Source organism: Nomascus leucogenys, chromosome 8, assembly GCF_006542625.1.
Source record: "Nomascus leucogenys isolate Asia chromosome 8, Asia_NLE_v1, whole genome shotgun sequence".
NCBI lineage: Eukaryota > Metazoa > Chordata > Mammalia > Primates > Hylobatidae > Nomascus > Nomascus leucogenys.
Window position 1 is genome coordinate 72,835,510 of NC_044388.1, and position 23,461 is coordinate 72,858,970.

Sequence of the window (23,461 nt, forward strand, 5' to 3'; positions counted from 1 at the left end):
AAGGCCTCTCTCTCTCACCTTCCCCCTCCCTTTTGTCTCTCTGATACTCTTACTTTTTCCAAGCACCTGAAGGGGATCTCTTTTCCTGCACAGCTAGATAAGGAATTTCCTTATCTGACAGAGAAAACTTCTTTTCCAAAGAAATGCAATTGTCTTAAAACCCCTTCCTTAGGAATCGCATTAAATAATCAGAAGAGATTAATCACCCAGAGAAGAGAAAAAAACTGAAAGTCATAGCCACACTCGGACTTTCCAGATACTTCTGAGGGTAGCTCCAAGAGATTACCTGGGAGACTTTACCCGTATAACAGGACAATTTTTGTTCAGAGTGAAGTTTCACAGCTTGTCTACAAGCTATTGTTTGTACTTCTGTCCCACTGAATATCCAAGGAGAATCATTTGCAAACCTTTCAGGCCCATTCATACCTATCTCCCTCTACTTAACAAAGAAGGGTATACAAGCATCTGGACCTCATTGAGTTATTGAGTAATCACTCTTCTGTGATTTTTCCCTATGCACGTTAAGCAAATTTTGTATGCCTTTTTCTCCGACGAATCTGTCTAAGTTCATTCCAGCAATCTTCAGAGGGCAAAAGTAGGAGCTTTCCCTCTTGCTCCCTACACCACGTTAAATTTAAATATAAATTAAATGATTTGGGAATGGGTAACCTGCCCATTTCCAAACTGCAATTTTCATAGGTATGAAAATTATCCACAAACTGCAAAACCATGACACTCCAAGGGCCCAAGAACCTAGGTTGGACAGCTCACTTAGTGCAGGTAAACGTGCTCCACCCATCTCCCAGCCTGCCTGCCCCTTCACTTAGGTACAGGTACAGGTACAGGTAGGCACGCAAACGTCTATTGGCTACGGACTTAAGAGGCACGCCCACAGGTACCTTCCGAGCATGCGTGGGGAAGTAGCACGCAGGCGCGCCACGCCCCGCGCATGCCTGGTGCAAAGAGTCCGCAGGTCGGGCGGTAGCGTCGGGCCAGTGCTGCGGCCTGAGCAGCCAGCGTCCGGCATGAAGGTCTGGGATCTGGCTGCTGCCTGCTCCTCGCTCCAGCACCATGGAATGCCTGCTCAGTTTGCCCTGCCTCCTGCCCCGCGCGATGAGACTTCCCCGGCGGACGCTGTGTGCCCTGGCCTTGGACTTGACCTCTGCGACTGGTCCCGTTGCTGCCTGCGGCCGACGAGCCAACCTGGTTGGAAGGAGCCGGGCGGCGCAGCTCTGCGGGCCCGGCCGGCTCCGCGTGGCAGGTACTGCCCTTCCCCGGCAACAGCTTTGGGACGCTGGTCTTGCAATAACCTTAGGCTGCTGCCCCAGCCGTCCGGCGCGGCGCGCCTGTTACTCCGCGTCCTCCGCAGGCCTCGGCCTCCCGCGTGTCCTGTGAGCTTGCACAGGCCCGCAGGCCGAGCTGCGTCCCACACTCTCAGAATGCCACCTTGCTATGTGCGCTGTGCCTTGCCGGGGTCTCAGCGGCCAACCCTCTGCCTTCTCCCCCACCGCCCTTGCTGCAGATTATGTAACCATAGGAACAACCTAGGAATCGTTTACAGACGGTGATCACGTTAATTAACACCCGCTTAAGTGCTCTTGTAAGAGGTTTTTTTTGTGTTGTTTTTGAGACAGGGTCTTACTGTGTTGCCCAGGCTGGGCTCAAACTCCTTACCTCAAGCCATCCTAACGCATTAGCCTCGCAAAGCGCTGGGATTACAGGCGTGAGCCACCACACCTGGCCGAGAGGTGTTTTTAAACAAGGATTTCATCTGTTCCTCAGTCATAAGTATAAATTAATACTTCCCTGTTTTCTGTTTCTTCGTTATGGACACATTTATACAGTTGTCCAGTTGCACAGAGATTGGGGACGCACCTAGAAGTGAGGCTAAAGACTGAGTTGCTTCTGAGAACGACTTACTTTCAACTACAGTACTCTATAAGTAAACCGCCAGGAAGATCGGATTGAGAAAAAAAAAATCTTATTTGCTGTTTATTTTTTCACCAAATGTTGAAGCATGGTGAAAAGTTAAGATTTTCACAAATGTGAGTGCAAATATTTGAGGAGTAAAAGGTATTGAAATGAATGACTTTATCAAGAATATAGCAGTGTCCTCAAATATGTTTTCTCAATTGTGCTCTCAAAAGCCTCCCAAAGTAACTCCTCGTCACCACCTCGTTCTCCACTTATTGGAGAGGCTTTCTAAGTTGGGTTACATGCTCTGCACCCTCCATTGATAATGGCTTGGGAATCCAGTTTCAGCAAGTTGGAGGTAACTTTTAGGACAAGCATTGACGTTCACATTCTCAATCCCGGTTACGCTCTAATTTGTGGCATTAAAACATTGAAAGGCATTTGTAATCAGCAAATGCCTTTTACCTTTATTCATCTTACCCTTATAGTGATAATTTGTATTTTGTAAAAGGGAAATTAAGCTTCAGATATTAACAAATTACAAGAATCGTTACGTGTATGTAGTGGAAAAAAGATCAGAAATAGGATTTTTTACTACAGTCTCTGGAATCAGTGTAATTACTTTGGAAGCATAAAACAGTGTCCTCTGTCAGTCATTAAATGTACTTGATTATACTTCACCACTCACTTCGACGCACATGTTTTAAATAGACAATTTTCAAATAAAGATTTGTCCTCATTTCAGCTCAGTGGGGCTATTTCATAAGTATTCACTATAAAGAATATCTGTAGAAAAGAAGTAAAATCCATAGGTTTCATAATTTATGAGCCAGTCAGATAATTCCGATACTGGAATGCTTGAAAGATCAGGTGGTACTTAGGACCTATGTTTTCTAAAATTTATCTACTACCAAATGTGCATGAAGAGTCTTTTAAATGATGTGAAAAGGAAGACCAGACATTTTCTTAAATCTCAGAACACGATGTTGCACATTTGTTCATCCAACTCTGAGATATCAGTAATAATTAGAAAGGTAAAAGGGTGATTGGAATCCATCAGTTATTTTAATGCCTCACCTAAGCCATTACTTTTAAAAACCATTCCCTGCCAAACCTAAGATAATCACTAACAAATGTTAAAATTAAGAAGAGTATTTCTTCTTTTCTTATAGGAAAAAGATTTAAAAATAATAAAATGAAGGCCTCCACATACTTTGAGAGTTGTATTTTAGCACTATGTGAAAACCAATCATATGACCACAGGAATTCTCTTATTCTTCAGGTGAAGTGCACCGGTTTAGAACTTCTGATGTCTCTCAAGCCACTTTAGCCAGTGTAGCCCCAGTATTTACTGTGGTGAGTATGTACAGTACATTGGAAACCGTACAGAAAGTGCTTCCCATACTTAACTCATTGGACTGTTGGCCAAGATACTACTTATTTTGAGCTTTATAATCGTTATAGCTACATGTCGTGGCTGTTGTGCCTGGCCAGTGACTTGAGTGCCTGCTAGATTTGCTTAACAATGATCTTGAACCTTTCCTAACGACTGCAGCTCCCCTTTTAATAATACTAGAACAGGTCAATCACAATTCGGAGCCATAAAGAGGCTTGAACCTGTGTTCTGCAAGATGATACGCAGGCAGAAGCATCTTGAAGGCAGCAGAGTGTAGTATTTAAAAGTGCACGCTTTGAAAGGTCATGATCTCTAACTTTTCTCTGAAATGGTTCGGGGGTGGGGGTGAGGGGGGAAATGAATGAATAAGATAATGTATCACACACACGTATTTTTAGAGAAAGAGTAAGAAGGCCGTTGGGGCAAAATGTTAACAAAGGTGACTCTAGGTGAAAGCTCTATGGGAATTGGTTGTAATATTCTTGCAACTTCTTTGTAGGCTTTTATTTTGTTCAAAAAAAAAAAAAAAAAGGCTTGATAAAAAGGTGTCCCGGCCGGGCGCGGTGGTTCACGCCTATAATCCTAACATTTTGGGAGGCCAAGGTGGGCGGATCACGGGGTCAGGAGATTGAGACCATCCTGGCTAACACGGTGAAACCCCATCTCTACTAAAAATGCAAAAAATTAGCAGGGCCTGGTGGCGGGCGCCTGTAGTCCCAGGTACTTGGGAGGCTGAGGCAGGAGAACGGCGTGAACCCGGGAGGCAGAGCTTGCAGGCTTGCAGTGAGCCTAGATCATGCCACTGCACTCCACCCTGGGGGACAGAGTGAGACTCCATCTCAAAAAAAAAAAGTTGTGCCTATTCTGAGCCAGACTTCCTAAATTCCAATCTCACTCTGCCTCTTATTGACTAGGTGGCCTTGGACAAGTTACGATAACATCTTTGTGCCTTAGTTTTCTCATCTGAAAACTGAGCATAACCTACTGTATAGAATTGTTATGAGGATTAAATTAACCCATATATAGAAAGCCCTTAAACTAGTGCCTCACATACAGTAAGCCTCAAATATATTTCATTAGGATTATTTAGGCTTGTTAACATAAGAGCTTTTCTTTATAAACTATACAGAACTAAATAACCCCCAGACTTGCATTTAAAAGTTACCACTGTTATTCATTGTTCTGGAAGAGTTGGCCAATTTAGTTAAGAATACAAAATCAGGGCCAGGCACGGTGGCTCACGCCTGTAATCCCAGCACTTTGGGAGGCTGAGGCGGGCGGATCATTTGAGGTCAGGAGTTTGAGACCAGCCTGACCAACATGGCGAAACCCCGTCTCTACTGAAAAACAAAAAAATTAGCCAGGTGTGGTAGTGCACGCCTATAGTCCCAGCTACTCAGGAGGCTGAGGCAGGACAATTGCTTGAACCTGGGAGGTGGAGGTTGCAGTGAGCCAAGATTGCGCCACTGCACTCCAGCCTGGGCAGCAGAGCGAGACTCTGTCTCAAAAAAAGAATACAAAGTCAAACGTCAAATATTGGAAGTTAGTTCTTTGCAGGTGAAATAATTGCAAAGAACACTTAAGAAATTTATAAAGCTATGGAATCTGAGAAAGAAAAAGAAATTTAATTTATGCTGTTTGAAATAGTTTAGAAAGTGAGCTGGTTACAAAGTAAATATTTTTTTCTTTATAATTTGTATGATTAAAAAATTTTTTTTAAGTTCCATTAAAGAAAAAAAGGGTACATATAAATACTGAGATGCAGAAATATTCAGCATATGTCGCTAATTTGGAAGGAAGGAGACTCCAAAGCAGTATGTGTAACATTAGTATGTTTTATTAGGAAAATGTTTGGAAGAATATTCAGTGAAATATTGACATGGTTTTCTCTAAAATTTGTCATTTCAGGTGATTAACATAGTTTCATTTTACATATATTTTCAAATTTTCTGCAGTGGGTTTATGTATTTTTGAAATATAAGGATGAAAGCTAGACTATTACACAAATATAAAGCTCTCTTTGATAGAAATTTTCCTTTAGTGTTCTATGGAACTTATATATTCATATTAATTTTATTTTTGCTGATGAGAAGCAAGATAAAATATATATATTGTGTTTTTATTGTGTGATTAACACAGCATGTATATTTCCATGGTAATAACCCAAGACCTATATTGTACTTACAACTATATGTTAGAGTGTCTTTCTGAAATGTGTCTGTCATAGTAAGTAGTACAGCTCAGCACACAGTGATTCATTAAATGTTTCACAGCTTCAAACTTGACTGTGGATAAACATCACTGAAAAATACTCCCCTACTTTACAGGAAATAGGTGCATTTTCTGTATCAGATCCTCTCTTCAAACTATCAGAAGAGGTTCTGTAAATCTTTACGGATTCTGCAACACCCACCAAAGAGACTTTAGCCTCATGTAGACATTTAGATTCACAAGGCAGGCCATACTTGGTCCCAGTCTACTCAGAAGGATAAGGGACAGGAGAAACAACAGGGTAGTGTTAGGTGCTTCCTCTTCAAAAGAAGTCTTTGCAGCCATCCAGGGGCTTCTCTGGTCCTCTGAGTGATCGCTCAGTGACAAGGAGATAAGATTCTCAAAGGTGGATGTGAGATTCATCTTGGCTCGAATCCCCATGCCCCGTAGTGACAGTATCCCTTATTCTGGCGGGGAACATGGCCACAAGAGCCACCACAATCAGGAAAGGGCAAACAGAGCTATTGCTTTTCACCTAATAACTGTAATTTGTTCGTCTTCCCAGTCCAGTGCAGTCTACCAGTCAATGGTCATTTTTACCATAAGGATCGTTACCTAGTAACAACACAACTGATAGTCCTTTATCAACTTTCTAGAGGAACCAAGATAGAAAGTTAAACCCAGGTCTGATTTTTCCTAGCAAAGGAAAAAAGGATTTTTAAAAAACCCTTAACTCATAACTGGAGTTAATCTAAAGAAAGTCAGTAATGGTTTATATTTGCATTTCAACATTTTGGGGATATTACTCACAATACCATAAATTCTTAACTAAATTAGCAATACCATAAGTAGCATTCTAATTTGAAAGAAAATAATAATTTGTTTTATTCTCTATTTTCAGACAAAATTTGACAAACAGGGAAACGTTACTTCTTTTGGTGAGTGATTAGCATTCTAAATCATTTTTTTAAACATTTAATGAGTGAATCTGATAGAAATCAAGAAATTGTAGTATTTTGAGTAGAATATTCTTTGCATATACAGGTGTGTTGAAAGAGATCTTTCTTCAGCATTTGTCCATCAGTCTTTTTTTTTTTTTTTTTTTTTTTTGAGCTAGAGTCTCGCTCTGTTGCGCAGTCTGGAGTGCAGTGGCATGATCTCAGCTCACTGCAACCTCCACCTCCCGGGTTCAAGCAATTCTCTGCCTCAGCCTCCCGAGTAGCTGGGATTACAAGCGCCTACCACCATACCCAGCTAATTTTTGTATTTTTAGTAGAGACGGGGTTTCACCATCTTGGCCAGGCTGGTCTTGAACTCCTGACCTCGTGATCCACCCGCCTCGGCCTCCCAAAGTGCTGGGATTACAGGTGTGAGCCACCGCGCCCAGCTTGTCCATCAGTCTTAATTGGAGCTGGCAATACTCAGACTGTGTGTATTCTCCCAGAATTGTTTTCTTCTAGCAGGAGCCACTTTTCGCTCTAACAGGCTATTGAAGGAATATTTGGGAGAGCAGAGGCTGGTGTAGAACTGGAGCCCAGAGACACACTCTTTTTCTCTTTTGTCTCTCTTGTTGGTGTCCCTTTCACTGCCCTCATTCATTCTCCTGAAGCATGTTTAAGGCAGAGTCACATAATACCACTGACATTGCAGTGGGTGACAAAAGATGAACAGGGACATGTCACTGCATGGCAGCCACATGGAACTCTGCTGCTGATGGCTCTCTGTGGACAGCTACTTTAAAAAGTGAGGCTAGGCATTACTTTACAGTGTGACTTCAGATGTGAGTTTCAGATCTCCCTTGAGAATGAATCGGTCTCAGGTAATCAATTCAGTTTTTCTCATTTTTGTATTAGTCCAAGAACAAAGAAAATCAAGCTTATCTGTTCACATGTATAAAATACTGAATACTGAAGATGATGTTGTAGTAAAAATAGAAAATGTAGTTGTGTACAGTTTATATTTAAGAGAGATAACCTGTCTCTAGAGCTGGACATTTATAGGTTCTAATGATGCATAGTTATGGTTTCCATATTAGTCTCAAGGGTCTTCTAAGTAGTGAGAAATTTATGAGGTATAGGTAAGAAAATCATCAGTTTGTATTTAGCCCAAGTATGTTTTCTAGGTAAAAATGGATATTAAAAAGACGTATTTTAGTTTTTGTTTCTGGTAGTGACCAGAAATTGTCTTGATGGTGGTGGGAGGACTGCTCTGATGGAAAAATCTAAGCCATTTAATGTATTTGGTTTAGCTCTCTCTGTTTATTTCTTTTATAGAAAGGAAGAAAACTGAATTATACCAAGAGTTAGGTCTTCAAGCCAGAGATTTGAGATTTCAGCATGTAATGAGTATCACAGTCAGAAACAATAGGATTATCATGAGAATGGAGGTAAAATATTTTATTTTCATCTATGTTTCTCCAATACAATCTTATAAAAGTTACCTTCTATCTTGATTAGTATCTAGGTTAAAAGTAATTATGGAATAAAAATAGCTACATGAAACATAGGATGTTTTATAGCTTAATATGCTATTATGAGTAGTACTCATTTTACATGGATTATATGCACATGTTCAATAGGCATAACACTGCTGTGTTTTAAGTTGGAAAAGCTCTGACTGTGGTGTTCATTCTAACTGTTGGGATTTACTCTCTAGTTCTGGAAACTATAAGACAATCCTGATTTATAATAGATACATTTCCAACTGTGGATAGTTACATGTAATTATAGTATAACCCGAGCTACCAAAAATGTATTCTGGCTTTCTAAATAGCACAGGAATAGACATTAAATTTTATAGCCTTAATTTTTTTTGAGATGGAGTTTTGCTCTTGTTGCCCAGGCTGGCACGATCATGGCTCACTGCAACCTCCACCTCCCGGGTTCAAGCAATTCTCCTGCCTCAGCCTTCTGAGTAGCTGGGATTACAGGCATGAGCCACCACACCCAGCTAATTTTGTATTTTTAGTAGACACAGGGTTTCTCCATGTTGGTCAGGCTGGTCTCAAACTCCCGACCTCAGGTGATCCACCTGCCTCTGCCTCCCGAAGTGCTGGGATTACAGGCATGAACCACTGCGCCTGGCCAGTTTAAATTTTTTTAATGGAAAACTTTCTGAAATATATTGTATTTTCCCTTACCTATTCAGAGCACGCCAAATATAATTTGACTTTCTTTAGTGATTCAGAGTTAATGTGGATATCAGTTATTTTGGTGGGCTAATGTTTAGGTTCAAAAATAGATGAATGGTATTGGCCCTGTAGTGGGTATGAGACTTTCTTTCTTCAGAGTCTTCGATGGCACATTTTTGTTCATTTTTCTAGAATTAATCAAAATAAAAAATGGGCCAGGAGTGGTAGCATGTGCCTTTAGTACCAGCTACTCAGGAGGCTGAAGTGGGAAGGTCACTGGAGACCAGGAGTTTGTGACCAGCCTGAGCAATATAGCAAGATCCCATCTCTAAAAATAAATAAGTATATAAAAAATACTTTATCAAAAATGAAGCAGTCTTCTCCTATGTGATTTTCTCCAGAAATATTCTTTACTCTTGGAATCAGTAGCTAGCATTCTTCAAAACAGTGTCTCTTTCATGGAGAGACAGACGGGTATGTGAAAAAGCAAATTCAGCAGAATGATAATTGTGTAATCTAACTGGTGGGTATATGGTGTTCACTGCAATCTTTCAACTTTTCTGTATAAAAATTTTCATGAGGCTGGGTGTGGTGGCTCACATCTGTAATCCCAGCACTTTGGGAGGCTGAGAGGGGTGGATCACCTGAGGTTGGGAGTTCGAGACCAGCCTGGCCAACATGGTGAAACCCCATCTCTACTAAAAAATACAAAAATTAGCCAGACATGGTGGTGGACACCTGTAATGCCAGCTACTCAGGAGGCTGAGGTAGGAGAATAGCTTGAACCCTGAAGGTGGAGGTTGCAGTGAGCCGAGATTGCACCATTGCACTCCAGCCTGGGTGACAGAGCAAGACTTCCATCTCAAAAAAAAAAAAAAAAAAAAAAATTCATGATAGAATGTTGGAAAAATGTAAAAACAGAAAATTATCTCTAATTTCTGTATCACTGATAAAGTGGCTACCTTTATCTACTTTTAACATACAAGATACCAGTCTTTTTGGAAAAAATTCTAATTTCATACTGTTCTAAATTAGAGTAGTAAGGCTATGTTTCATCTTAATTTCAGATTTTGTTTATATGCTTTAGTGCTGTTTTAAAAAGGAAAATTCCATTTGTGCCAAACTAATTATGATTAAACTAAATCTTTTCTAAAAGTCTACTCAATACCTGACTTTTAGGAAGACCTTATCTTGTTCCCTTTATTTTCTTTTTTTTCAAAAAAGAAAGACAGAGTCTCACTCTGTTGCCAGGCTGGAGTGCAGTGGTGCGATCTTGGCTCACTGCAACCTCCGCCTCCCAGGTTCAAGCGATTCTCCAGCCTCAGCCTCTGAAGTAGCTGGGACTGCAGGTGTGGGCCACCACGCCCAGCTAATTTTTGTATTTTTAGTAGAGACGGGGTTTCACCATGTTGGCCAGGATGGTCTCGATCTCTTGACCTCAAGATCCACCTTCCTCACCCTCCAAAAGTACTGGGATTACAGGCGTGAGCCACCATGCCCGGCTTTCTGGGTTTTTTTTTTTTTTTTTTTTTTCCATGATTACCCTGGAAGTCTTAGTAAATATATAATTTATGTGAATAATTCCAATTTTATTGAGAGTGAGTTAGCAGTATCAAGACATATATTTTTTAAATTTCCTTTCTTTTGAAAAAAAAAAAAAAAAAACCTCGATTTTTCTGCAAAACAAAATGAACACTGATTTGGTTTAGTCTTAATCCAAAATTGGTAAAGTATTAAACCAAATTTTATGAGTGTTCTTTTTTCCTACAGCTCTACAATTTGCATATATATGTATATACATGCATGTGTGTATATATGCTCACATATTTATATGTTTTGGGTTTTTTTTTAACAGTATTTGAAAGCTGTGATAACTCCAGAATGTCTTCTGATACTAGATTATCGTAATTTAAACTTAGAGCAATGGCTATTCCGGGAACTCCCTTCACAGTTGTCTGGAGAGGGTCAACTCGTTACATACCCTTTACCTTTTGAGTTTAGAGCTATAGAAGCACTCCTGCAATATTGGGTAAGTCTGTTTTTATTTAGCTTCTTGGGCTTATTCTGATTTTGAAATGTCATTGAGTGGGAAGACAAGTTGGGGTATTGTTTCAATGGCATGTCCCCTGACCACATCCTGCCCCGAAACAAGTCATCTCTAAGGATCCTACATGGAGATATCACTTAATTCTTAAATTTTATGACCCAGTCAAATAGAACTAAAGACTCTATGTATATTATAAAAATGCTTTACATGTGATACTTTATTAAATCATTTCATCAAGTCATTTTTGATTTGTTTGTACAGTCCTTTGTTTGAGCCAGGTAAATGATGCATCTTTTTGAGACCTAGATTGACATAGGAATCACACACAGTTCTTCCAGTGACTCCTCCTTTAAATTAAGAGTCCTTAGATGTCTGAGACTCCTGTCAGGCTCTGAACAAGGGTGGTTCTCTGCTTTCCTGACCCCACAAATCTTTCATTATCTTTTCTTCCTCCTGTTAAGTCAGGATGGTACTGTTCAGGAACTGGCTACACGCAAGAGTTGGTGCTGGGAGCATAGTAACCAGAGTGGGAGGAGGAGAGGAGGGTAGAGAGTTCATGAGGTGCATTGGGTTGGGTGAACCTGGCACACTTCTCTTTTGTCTGCCTTGCTCTGAAAGAAAAGATGGCTACACTTCCTGCTCGGGGTAATTAATGAGCACCAGCCAGTGAGATGATACGTAGTGGGAGCCCAGTTACCGAGCAGGGGGAAAGCAGAAGAGAGAAAGAAGATGTAAACAGTGGTAAGTCATGGGCTCCACAGGCTGGGTAAGCTCTCAGGAGCTCATGCTGTTAGGAGAAAGGCAGGGATCTTAAAGGGAGCAGAAGGGAAGGAGAGGGGCTAGGCTGGCATGGGTCTCCTGTCTAGAGATTGGCTGGGGGGAGAATAGAGAGGGAGTTCAGGATGTCTGCTGGGATACACATTCTTCTTCCTTTAAATGGGGTCCCAGAAAGATTTCCTTATGAAACAACACTACATAGAAGCAAGACCAGCCACCTCTCAAAAGGGGTAAGTTTTCGAACAAGGGAAAGCTCCCCAAACCCATCTAAGGGACCAAGACATACCATGAGTAGATATGCCTCACAAATACCATATCTGTGACCCTCAGCAGCCTCCCCAACCACTACCAAAGTCCACACCGTGCTGAGCAGAGGGTTTGATATCTCTTAGGTTAAAAAATGTGGTCTGCCTATTTGGCTGTCCAGTCTTGCCTCCCACCCAAGGACTTTTTAACCCGGAAGCAGTTCCTCTGGAGATGAAATAAACAACATGTCTGCAGAAGCACTGTGACTCTGGACTTGTTTCCAAATAAAAAAGTCTTAGTTTCACAGTAATTGTGCTTCTGAGATAAAGACTGTATGCTGTAATTTACGTCATCAGTTTTACCATTTGATTTAGTTAGTATATGCTATTTGCCAACTGGTATGGAAGTGTTTCAGTATTTTAGCAACTATATAGCAGGATTAGTGCATACCTGCTGAATATCAAATATCAAACCATACTTGTGTTAACCTAAATAGTATATTTTTGACTTTACTCTGATATGTTTATGTTTTAAAGCTTAAGTTTTTATTTTCAAAGAGCTTTGTAGGAATTTTGAACCATATTCTGTTTACAGAGAACATAGGTATTACTGAAAGCTTGTGTTTTAATAATAGAATAGCAGATTTTATTTTACTTGATCCCTCATTACTTCATAATGAATGTCTATAGGAGAAAGACTCTTATGAGAGTTAGCTCCTTGTCAAACAAATCTGTGCCTAAATATAACATCATACATGGTTCTTTGAACCCAGAAGATCTAGTTTTTGAATCATCTGGAATAGGCATTCTAGAATTGACTATGTTCTGAAATGTTACCAGCATTTCAAGCTACTACAGATTTCTGTATTTAATCAGAGGATTCACTGATCCTGAATATTCTAAAAAGATTGTTTTAATTCTTATGAAAGGTCATGTTGTTATCTAGATCAACACTCTTCAGGGGAAACTTAGCATTTTGCAGCCACTGATCCTTGAGACCTTGGATGCTTTGGTGGACCCTAAACATTCTTCTGTAGACAGAAGCAAACTGCACATTTTACTACAGAATGGCAAAAGGTAAATATGGATGATGTATCACATTGGGAGTTGAAGACAAATATCTTAAAGTCAGTTATTAACATAAAGTATGAAAGTAGCCTAGGTGGGAAGTTGAGCTAAAAGGGGCACACAATCTACTGTTTGTTGAAAAGATACTTTGCATGAAATGTCATGTAAGGCTGTTTTCTGTGTGTGATCTCATCTCATCACCGATTCAATAGTTGATATTGTCTTCATTTTGAAGATGAGAAAACTGAGGTTTGAGTAACTTGCCTAAATTAATATGGCTAGTAAATGGCAGATCTAAATCCAAATTCAAAGTCCATATTGTTCTTTTTCTTTAAAATCATAATGCATTCCAGAATTTAATAACAATATTATATATGTATCATAAATAAACATGCTCTCAGGAGTTATACTCCCGAAATCCCTTCAAGAATTAACATTTAAAATTCCTGAATCAGTAGTTTCTCGTCCAAAAATGTTGGAGTGTTTTTATCAGTTAAGAGTAACTAGTCTGTTCTATATTATCACTGCCATGTTGATTAAGAATAAAACTAATTGCCAAACCAAAAATCTTAAATTCACAAGCGATTTATGTTTCTGAGATAAATAATATATGATGAAATTTATATCACTGATAATTTTACCAATTAATTTAGATTTGGTTTGGGTTTTTTGTGGGTTTTTTTGAGACAGGGTTTCACTCCGTTGCCCAGGCTGGAGTGCAGTGGTGCAGTCTCAGCTCACTGCAGCCTTAACCTTCAGCCATCCTCCCACCTCCACCACCCAAGTAGCTGGGACTGCAGGCACATGCCACCATGCCCAGCTAATTTTCTAAATTTTTTTGTAGAGACAAGATCTCACTATGTTGTCCAGGAGGGTCTCAAACTCCTGAGCTCAAGCAATCCTCCTGCCTTGGCCTCCTAAAGTGCTAGGATTACAGGCGTGACACCACGCCTGGCCAAATTGATTCTTAATTTGCCTGGTAAATACTTAACCTTTTTTTTTTTTTAATAAGTCATTGTTTAGCATGAATGTATAAGATAATATATTTGATAAAATACTCTAAAGACACTTATCATGAAATGTTCTTATAAGTTTATTCTATTGATCATTTTTGTGTATCTATTTCTTATAGTTTATCAGAGTTAGAAACAGATATTAAAATTTTCAAAGAGTCAATTTTGGAGATCTTGGATGAGGAAGAGTTGCTAGAAGAGCTCTGTGTATCAAAATGGAGTGACCCACAAGTCTTGTAAGTATATAATTATACTTTGTTATTTATTTCCTTAGAGTAAATCTTTTGCCTTTTCCACTTCAAGGTGATTTTTCATACAGTATGTAACATTTTTCTGGACTACAGAATATAGAGATTTTTCATCCCCAGTTTCCCTTTTTTCCTGTGCAGTATCGTATCTAATTCAATGTAATTATATGAGTATGCATACCGCATACCCAACACTGCTGACATGTGGTGAATATAAACACACAGTTACCTTTATATTCAAGGGACTGACCACCAGATTGGCATATACATCTACCAAAATAACTTACCTAGGAAGCAGAGTGGGAGAGAAATTTACATGGAGGAGGGAAAAGATGGGGTAAATACACGAGTAACGCATTAACATGAATTATGTAAGTTCAGTCTAATGAAAATGTTCATCTTATAAACCTTTTATCTTTTATTAATTTAGAAATTGTTTATGCTTCTTGTGCACACTCCAGCTAAATGTTTACTTTTAAATACCCAAATATTTTGTTATTGTCTTTCTAGAGCAGTATCAGAAATTAATACACCTTTATAATGAGTTTAGTTTCCACAGTCTGTACAGATTTTCTTACAGCACTTTGAAAAACTGGTTATTTATATCCTGATAAGGAAATAATAAGATAAAGGGGGCTATATAACATTTGGTAGATAGCCAATAGGTATGGTAGCAGAAACTTTTGTTTGCTTTGCTTAGGCCAATCTGTCAATCTGTCTTTAATATGCTTTATGATACAAGTATCTCTTCAGAGTACTTCATTCCCCCTTACCCTTCTTGGTAGGGTAGGGAAGCAAAGTTATTATTGGTATCATTCAAAAACATTTTCTTTACATTATGTACACACCTCAAAAGGAAATGGTCTTGACATTTTTAGTTGTGGATTTTGTTTTACCTGATAGTGGTATTGGCTTTGCACTAATTCATCTGCATTCACATATCTGGATTTTCCTGTAACTGGCAGCATGTATCTGCATAAAAATCTCTTGGATTGGGGCCATGTAATACAGTGACACCAACTAGTCTACATAAGGATGGAACCTCTGTCCTCAACTTATCTGTAAAGTGTTTAGGATCAGTTGACATAGCTACTCACAGATTGGCCACAACAATAGAAAAAGACAAAAGCAGCTGGGCGCTGTAGCTCATGCCTGTAATCCCAGCACTTTGGGAGGCCGAGGCGGGCAGATCACAAGGTCAGGAGTTCGAGACCAGCCTGTCCAATATGGTGAAACCCCGTCTGTACTAAAAATACAAAAATTAGCTGGGTGTGGTGGCGGACGCCTGTAGTCCCAGCTACTGGGGAGGCTGAGGCAGGAGAATCGCTTGAACCCGGGAGGCAGAGGTTGCAGTGAGCCGAGATTGCACCACTACACTCCAGCCTGGGAGCAGAGCAAAACTCCATCTCAAAAAAAAAAAAAACAAAGAAAAGAAAAGACAGGCTAGCTTTTCCACTGGTAGCTGAATGCTATATACTAATTTAGGAAGTTTTTGTGACTAAGTGTATATGTTAATTATTTTCTCTTTTAATTGAAGTGAAAAGAGCAGTGCTGGGATTGACCATGCAGAAGAGATGGAGTTGCTGTTGGAAAACTACTACCGATTGGCTGACGATCTCTCCAATGCAGCTCGCGAGCTTAGGGTGCTGATTGATGATTCACAAAGCATTATTTTCATCAATCTGGACAGGTAAGAAAGCATTATATAAAACAGTAAGTTTTTTTAATAAAATAATTATAAGATAAAGTTTTTAAGGAAATACCATTTTGTGAGGAATTATGCCATCATTATCATCTGTACTACATTAAAGTTTTTTTTTGTTTGTTTTGTTTTTTTTGATGTGTAGGTTTCATCCATGTGGTCTGTATAGATTTGATGAATGTGCTGTATATAGTTAGTGGGCCCTTCTAATCTGAATAGGTGTTCTCCTCTCCAGCCACCGTAACGTGATGATGAGGTTGAATCTACAGCTGACCATGGGAACCTTCTCTCTTTCGCTCTTCGGACTAATGGGAGTTGCTTTTGGAATGAATTTGGAATCTTCCCTTGAAGAGGTGAGAATATATTATTATCTCTAAAACTTGGGGGGTTTTGGCTGGGCGTGGTGGCTCATGCCTGTAATCCCAGCATTTTGGGAGGCTGAGGCGGGTGGATCACCTGAGGTCAGGAGTTTGAGACCAACCTGGCCAACAAGGCGAAACCCTGTCTCTACTAAAAATACAAAAATTAGCCAGGCACAGTGGCAGGCACCTGTAGTCCCAGCTACTTGGGAGGCTGAGGCAGGAGAATCGCTTGAACCCGGGAGGCGGAGGTTGCAGTGAGCTGAGATCGCGCCGTTGCACTCCAGCCTGGGAGACAGAGTGAGACTCTTGTCTCAAAAAAAAAAAAAAAAATTGGGTTTTGAAGATCGATTTGTTTAATGGATTTAAAAAATAAAGGCCAGGAACCGTGGCTCCCGCCTGTAATCCCAGCACTTCGGGAGGCTGAGGCAGGTGGATCACGAGGTCAGGAGATCGAGGCCGTCCTGGCTAACACGGTAAAACCCCGTCTCTACTAAAAATACAAAAAATTAGCCAGGCTTGGTGGCAGGTGCATGTAGTCCCAGCTACTCGGGAGGCTGAAGCAGGAGAATGGCGTCAACCTGGGAGGTGGAGCTTGCAGTGAGCCAGGATCGCACCACTGTACTCCAGCCTGGGTGACAGGACAGGGTGAGACTCTCTCAAAAAACAATAAATAAAAAGTCTAACCTGTATACTACCATGGTGAAATAAAATATATAATGTAACTCGCAATTCAGGCAGTACTGGTGGACCATGTTATAACCTAGATAAATATAGCCTAGGTTATTTTGTTTCCCAAAACATATAATTACAAATGGGAAAGGTCTGATAAAAGTGTCTCTGTGAAGCAGTGTTAATGAAGTTTTTATTTTTTAATTCTTACATGTCTGGCAATGTACCAGGCAGTTTGCATACTTTATTTGGCTCAATCACTGCAACTCTGAAAATAGGAGGAGACTGAGGAGAAGACTGAGGCTCGGAACATTTAACTTGCCCACAGGCTTAGGGCTGGAAAATAACAGAATTAGGACTTGAACCCAGAGACTTGCACTTTCTACTGCTCTACTGCCTTTCCATATTAAGATAACACTTAACTCCCAGAGTTTTTCATTTCACTGTGGTTTTGTATGGCCATCCCTCAGTATCCAAGAAGAATTGGTTACAGGATCCCCACAGATACCAAAGTCTGTGCGTATTCAAGTCTCTGACATAAAATGACCCAGTACAGTCAACCTTGCATATCTGCAGATGCAGAACCCACTGATAGAGAGGGCTGACTGTATTTTCAGAGAATAGCTTATTGTAAGTTTTCTAGAACTGAACCTGGATGTGCATCTGGCACAGTGTGGTGCTGGATTCTGTGTCCTCATTAGTCCAACAATTCTACTCTCCGTTGCCCACATCACCTCTCATTAGGACCACTATGCCCTTTTAAAAAGTGGTCTTTATAAGATGTATTACGACACCCTTCTGCATACAACTATTCAATGGCTTTTGATTAGCCTTAGGATAAAAATCCTGTCCTGTGGGGCTTTTCCTGGCCTGCTGCACCAACTTGTCCACCTTGTGGGTAGCCACTCGTCACTACCTCTCTCAGTGTCCTTCCCAGACGTGCTGCTTCCACTCCTCTCCCCTCAGATCCCTGCTTTTTTGCTTAGTTAATTCCTCCTTAACTTTCAAGTTCCAAAGTAGTTGTCCCTTCACTGAATGCACCGACAACCTGGCCCAGTAAAGTTACACCCTTTGTCGTCTGAACCCAAATACTCCTACAGTTCCATCTGCTACATTCCTTAAATCTGCAATCCCTTGTTCAAAGCCTGCAAAAGAGCATGAGCTCCTTGAAGCAAAGACAGTATTAGTCATTTTTAATGTAAAATGTAAAAGAAAAAGAAATACGTGTGTTCATTCATCTCACAAATATGTTTTTTATTGCCTATTACATACCAAGCACTGCTTTAGGCCCATTTAGCAGTGAGTCTGCCCTTGGGTAGGTTATATTGTAGTGGAGGAGAGAGTTCATAAACAAACAAAGTATGTTAAGTGCCAAGTGCCTCAGAGAAAAATAAAGCCAGAAAAGCAGATAGAGAATGTTAGGCAGTAGGATGGGTGGCATTTTAGAGATGGGGTGGTCAAGGAAGATGTAAGGTGGTAACATCCTGGTGGAGGCAGGAAGATCTAGGGGAGAGAGTTCTAAGTAGAGGGAACCACAGATGTAAAGATTGAGGCAGGAACGATCTGAGCTTGTTCATGAAACGGCAAGAAGGTTGGAATGGTTAGAAGAGTATGAGTCTGGTGGAGTGGTGGAAAATGAGGTCCCAGATACAGATAAGTATGATCATGTCAGTTACATAGAGCGTGGTAGGGGTTTGGATTTTTAAGTGGGATAGGAACCCACTGGAGGTTTGAACTCAAATCTAGATCATTGTAAAGTTCAGACGCAAGCAGAATATCTTGTGCAACATAATCCAACCATTGACATTCTCAAAAGATACATCCAAAGACCTTTACGGATTCCCTAAGTGTGACTACAGGACTTTCTGTACAAGTCCCTGCCTTTTCTCCAAATACAGAACCATGTTTATGTACATACACTCAATCTACAGGCTAACTCCATTTTATACTTGGATATTTTTCTCTCACTTAATTGCCAACTTTTCAAAACAATGGAAGATTTTTCAAATTCCTTTCTTACAGTTTTAGTATGTGCAGTCCTAGGTACAGCAGAGCCCATTTGTAATGAGATGTGAGTGGTGGGTGGTAGTCAGCTACGCTTGCTCAGCAGTAGGCTGAACAAGATTCAAATTAATGCCTTATCAGAATTACAAATTACACATCTTTGTAGGTGTCCTGAAGAATAGTTGAAACATTAAATCCATGGATGCCAAATGTCTTTATTTCAATATAGTTAAAATTAATATTTACTATGGTGAATCTGAGATAGGAAAAATATTTTAAGATAATTTCAGACTTCTGGAAAAGTTCCAATAGTCAAAGAATTTCCATATATTCTTAAACCAGATTCCAAATATCAACATTTTATCACATTTGCTTTATCATTTCTTTGTTAGACATACTTTATTTTCTAAATTATTTGAGACTAAGAACAAATGTGATGTTCCTTTACTCCTAAATGTCTTAATATGTATTTCCTAAAACATGGACATTCTCTTACACAACCACAGTGCACCTATCAAAATCAGGAAGTTAATACTGAAATTATTTTTCAATCTACAGACCCTACTCAGATTTTGCCATTTGTCTCAGTAGTGCTTTTTATCACAAAGAAAAATCTTAGAGCACATATTGCATATAGGGCTGTGGGTTGTGGTTAACGAAGCCTGTAATCCCAGCACTTTGGGAGGCCAAGGTGAGCAGATCACTTTAGGTCAGGAGTTCGAGACTAGCCTGACCAACATGGTAAAACCCCATCTCTACTAAAAACATAAAAATTAGCTGGGCATGGTGCCACACACCTGTAATCCCAGCTACTCGGGAGGCCAAGGCACAAGAATTGCTTGAATCAGGTAGACGGAGGTTGCAGTGAGCCAAGATTGCGCCACTGGACTCCATCCTGGGTGAAGAGCAAGACTCCATCTCAACAACAACAAAAAAAGGAGGCAGATTTCTGCTCAATAAGTGACATGCATTTCCATCAGTGATAGCTGATCAGTTGTGTAACAGGCTATCTTTGAGGTAGTGAGCTCTCAGTCATTGCAGCCAATGATAACCAACTAACAGCATAGCTATAAATGGGATTCCTTCCTTGTGAGAGATTAAATTCTGTGATTCTGTACATTAACTAAAAACAGTGTGCTGCAAAATATTACCAATCTGAAAATGACAGTGAGGAAGAATGTTTTTCTAAGTCTGAGGTTCCCAAACTTTCTTGGGTCACAATGCCCTTAGTATCTTAGTATTTTTTCACAGTATCCATAGACAAAAAATTTCTTTTATTATGTTACAGATTCTTTTATGTTATTTCCCTTGCAACTTTAAAATATTCTGAGGTGCTATGGTGCCCAGGGCACGTCAGCTCACAGTTCGAGAACTGTAGATATAAGCAAAGACCTTAAATTGCATGTCCTCTAGCATCATGACTATTAAGATTTGTATGCATGTGGCCGGGCGCGGTGGCTCACGCCTGTAATCCCAGCACTTTGGGAGGCCGAGGCGGGCGGATCACGAGGTCAGGAGATCGAGACCATCCTGGCTAACACGGTGAAACCCCGTCTCTACTAAAAATACAAAAAAAAATTAGCCGGGCGAGGTGGCGGGCGCCTGTAGTCCCAGCTACTCGGGAGGCTGAGGCAGGAGAATGGCGTGAACCCCTGGAGGGCGCAGCCTGCAGTGAGCCGAGATCGCGCCACTGCACTCCAGCCTGGGTGACAGCAAGACTCTGTCTCAAAAAAACAGGAAAAAAAAAAAGATTTGTATGCATGTAAACAAAGGCTGGAAAGAAACACAAAGTAAAAGCAGTACATTTGGCATATAGAGGATTTTAAAATATTTAAAACCTTTTAAATTATGTTCTTCTCCTGATTTATTCTGTGGGTGCTATCAAGGCACTGGTTTTTCTTAGTTCCTTTCTACAGTATAGAGCTGTACAAATAACATAAGGCTTTCAAACTCTGGGGCAGTAACAGTTCCAGGAATCTTCTCTCTAAGGAACCTGGTGTTTTGTGATTGAAATGAACTGTGTTCTCTTTTAGGACCATAGAATTTTTTGGCTGATTACAGGAATTATGTTCATGGGAAGTGGCCTCATCTGGAGGCGCCTGCTTTCATTCCTTGGACGACAGCTAGAAGCTCCATTGCCTCCTATGGTATGAAGGATATGGTTCACGGCAGTATTGCGGAAGGGTTACGGTCATGGGCCCTAAAGCCAGAGCACCTGGGATTAAGTTGTCACAGGCACTATGGCCCTTGCGAGTTGCTTTCTCAAACCTCCCTCAGTTTCCCTGTCAATTAATTCGGTATTACCTGCTTCATAGGGTTATGGGAAGAATTAAATGAGATAATATGTGTAAAGCACTTACTAGCACACTACCTAACACAATAAGTTGGAAATATAATTTGTGTAGACTCTGACATACATTTAAACAGATGTTAGTAATTCTGGTATAAGGTTTTGTCATAACCAAATAGAAATGTAGGAAACATTTATAATGTTCTCATAAGAAAAGATAGAAAATTCACCTCCATTTTCTTTGTACTTGAAGATGACACCATTGGAATAAATATTTAAGACACTGATATTGCTTATAGTCCTTTCTTCATTGAGTAGTTACATAATATATCATTTGACTAGTGGCTTTTCTTTTAAAAAAGATACTAAAATTAACACTTCTGCTTTATTTAGATGGCCTCTTCACCTAAAAAGACTCTTCTGGCAGATAGAAGCATGGAATTGAAAAACAGCCTCAGACTGGACGGACTTGGATCAGGAAGGAGCATCCTAACAAACCGTTAGGAACAGCCCCGTGGATACTGAAGTTTTTCTTACGGTAGTCACAGAAACTTCTGATACTCTTTTTATTATTTTCTTGTATAGAGTCAGACACTTGAAAAAAATTAATGTTTGAAGACAAAAATATTTTGGCAGTCATAATACCAGAACTGGATTGCATTTCCAGAATTCTGAGTTAAAGAAACAAAGTATTTGCTTTGTAAAAGGCCAAAATTCTATTTCCTACAGACTTTAAATGCTGTTTTTATAGATGTGATATGAGGCAACACAAGCACAGACAGTTGTATAGATTTTAATTTATACATATCAAGAAAAGTGCAATTTCATGCTGAATGAAGCGTAGGAACTTGACAAGCCCATAGGTAGCTGTAGTTCTTTGTCAGTGTAGGGAATTATGTTCATGTGAATTTCCTGATTCTCAGGTGACTAAAAAGCTAGCATTCTATGTGTTAACCTTACAACAGACTCTGGAAGTTTGAGCTTTAAAAACCAAACTTTGACATAACCTTATTTTCTTGTATTTGCCCCCTTTTTTTATAAAAGGTGAATAAAAAGAAATAATTTAATATCACCATTGTATGGATTCCTAATCAAGATTTCACGTGCTCCACCCGAGACTAGTTTTCTTTGCTCTCTGTAATTAGAGCCTTTGGAAGTAAAGTTGAAAGGAAGTATTTCCATTCTGTTACTGTTTTGTAGCACTTTGTCCATTTCTTGATTTTTAAAGTAGATTTTTAGATACCACCCCTGCCCTGCCCCAAAAAGAAAAATGTTTATTGTCCTGCTAATCTATATGCCCACACCTCAGAAGCTGACAGATGAGCTTCGTAAAACATGAGGGTGAATAAATGTTAGAACTGTGATATCTTCTTATTTCCACAGATATTTGGGTTTAAAACAAATGGCTAATATTTGTAAGCCTGAAAGCTGCCATCCTCTTTAACATCCTACCTACCTTTTAAAATATTTTCTGGAGGTTAAGTACAGTTATGCACTAGAACATTAGTTAAGCCTCCCAAAGTAGTGTGCATGGAAGATTCTAGAGTGTCCAGCTCTTGCACTACAAATGTAATAACAGAATAAATACACTTACCCTGATGATATTGAGGGTACATGATTAGCCTAACGTGATGTCATATGAGGAAGTTCAAGAGTCCATTTTTCAGGTGGTTTGGTGATAGGAATAAAAATGTTATTCCCGTTGCCGATTTGGAAGAAAACAGATGAAGTACAAGTAAGGTTTCCCCACTCCTGTGTGTGGTCCTGGGAAGCCATTAGAGGGAAGCTGGAGAACAGAATGGCAAAGAACAGGCTGGGCTAGACTCGAGCACGCAGCGGCCCCTGTGCACCACACTGTGGGTCAGGAGCACGCGTCATGGTGTGCTTGTCGGAACGTGAACATACAGCACCCTCTAGCGTTATGAATCTCTTAGGATTTTTAAGATTACATTTGATAATACTTAGATTTCACAGGGCACACTTTTGGCACACCTCAGAGCACACTGCTGCTATTTTGGGTAGTATCACTGTAAAATACATAATAAGTACTACTTAACTGTGACATGAAGAATTGGAATCCCAGAGGGCAACATTTGATTTGACTAAGATCAGGCATAAGATAGAATTTTGGTCATTTTTCCTTGCAGTTTTATTGACTTGGGTAAAATAATTTTTTGGTGAATCATGTCAATAAAAGGAAAAATAATGTAACTACCTCATAAGTCTGATAAAGGGAAGTTGCTAATGTTTTATAGAATTCCTGAAGGTGGTTAAATCAAGTATGATTTCAAAGTATCAACTAGTTCCACTTCTGTGATTGCAGGATGCTTCTTAAAGTTCTCATAAATAATAAATCAGCTTATGCCAAAAATATATGAAGTTCCT

The 23,461-nt window shown here is 39.8% G+C and overlaps 2 protein-coding genes across 3 annotated transcripts in view; one reads left to right on the forward strand and one right to left on the reverse strand.

Annotated features, from left to right (window-relative positions):
• Positions 1-932: 932 nt before the first annotated feature.
• MRS2 (magnesium transporter MRS2) lies at positions 933-23,449 on the forward strand. 2 transcript variants are annotated; one of them, XM_030817381.1, is made up of 12 exons: positions 933-1,261; positions 3,197-3,270; positions 6,423-6,459; positions 7,795-7,907; positions 9,053-9,125; positions 10,571-10,680; positions 12,667-12,797; positions 13,921-14,037; positions 15,587-15,739; positions 15,987-16,104; positions 20,820-20,933; positions 21,470-23,447. In XM_030817381.1, the coding sequence occupies exons 1-12, from the start codon at positions 1,072-1,074 to the stop codon at positions 21,578-21,580; spliced, it is 1,341 nt and encodes a 446-aa protein (XP_030673241.1). In that variant the 5' UTR covers positions 933-1,071; the 3' UTR covers positions 21,581-23,447. The 2 variants fall into 2 exon arrangements, with proteins under 2 accessions (XP_030673241.1, XP_030673240.1); XM_030817380.1 differs by lacking the exon at positions 9,053-9,125 and having other exon boundaries at positions 10,507-10,680; positions 21,470-23,449.
• GPLD1 (glycosylphosphatidylinositol specific phospholipase D1) overlaps positions 5,139-23,461 on the reverse strand; it is a 92,749-nt gene continuing 74,426 nt past the window's right edge. Inside the window, exon 26 of the transcript XR_004031376.1 lies at positions 5,139-5,988. The gene's annotated coding sequence lies outside the window, so the exon portion shown is untranslated. The remainder of the gene's footprint in view (positions 5,989-23,461) is intronic.

Excerpts from the sequence above, each read along its gene's own strand:
- MRS2 (XM_030817381.1), top strand. The coding sequence starts at position 1,072 with ATGGAATGCCTGCTCAGTTTGCCCTGCCTCCTGCCCCGCGCGATGAGA. Across the intron at positions 10,681-12,666 it reads AAGCACTCCTGCAATATTGG|ATCAACACTCTTCAGGGGAA; the intron begins GTAAGTCTGTTT and ends GTTGTTATCTAG. Across the intron at positions 15,740-15,986 it reads ATTTTCATCAATCTGGACAG|CCACCGTAACGTGATGATGA; the intron begins GTAAGAAAGCAT and ends TCTCCTCTCCAG.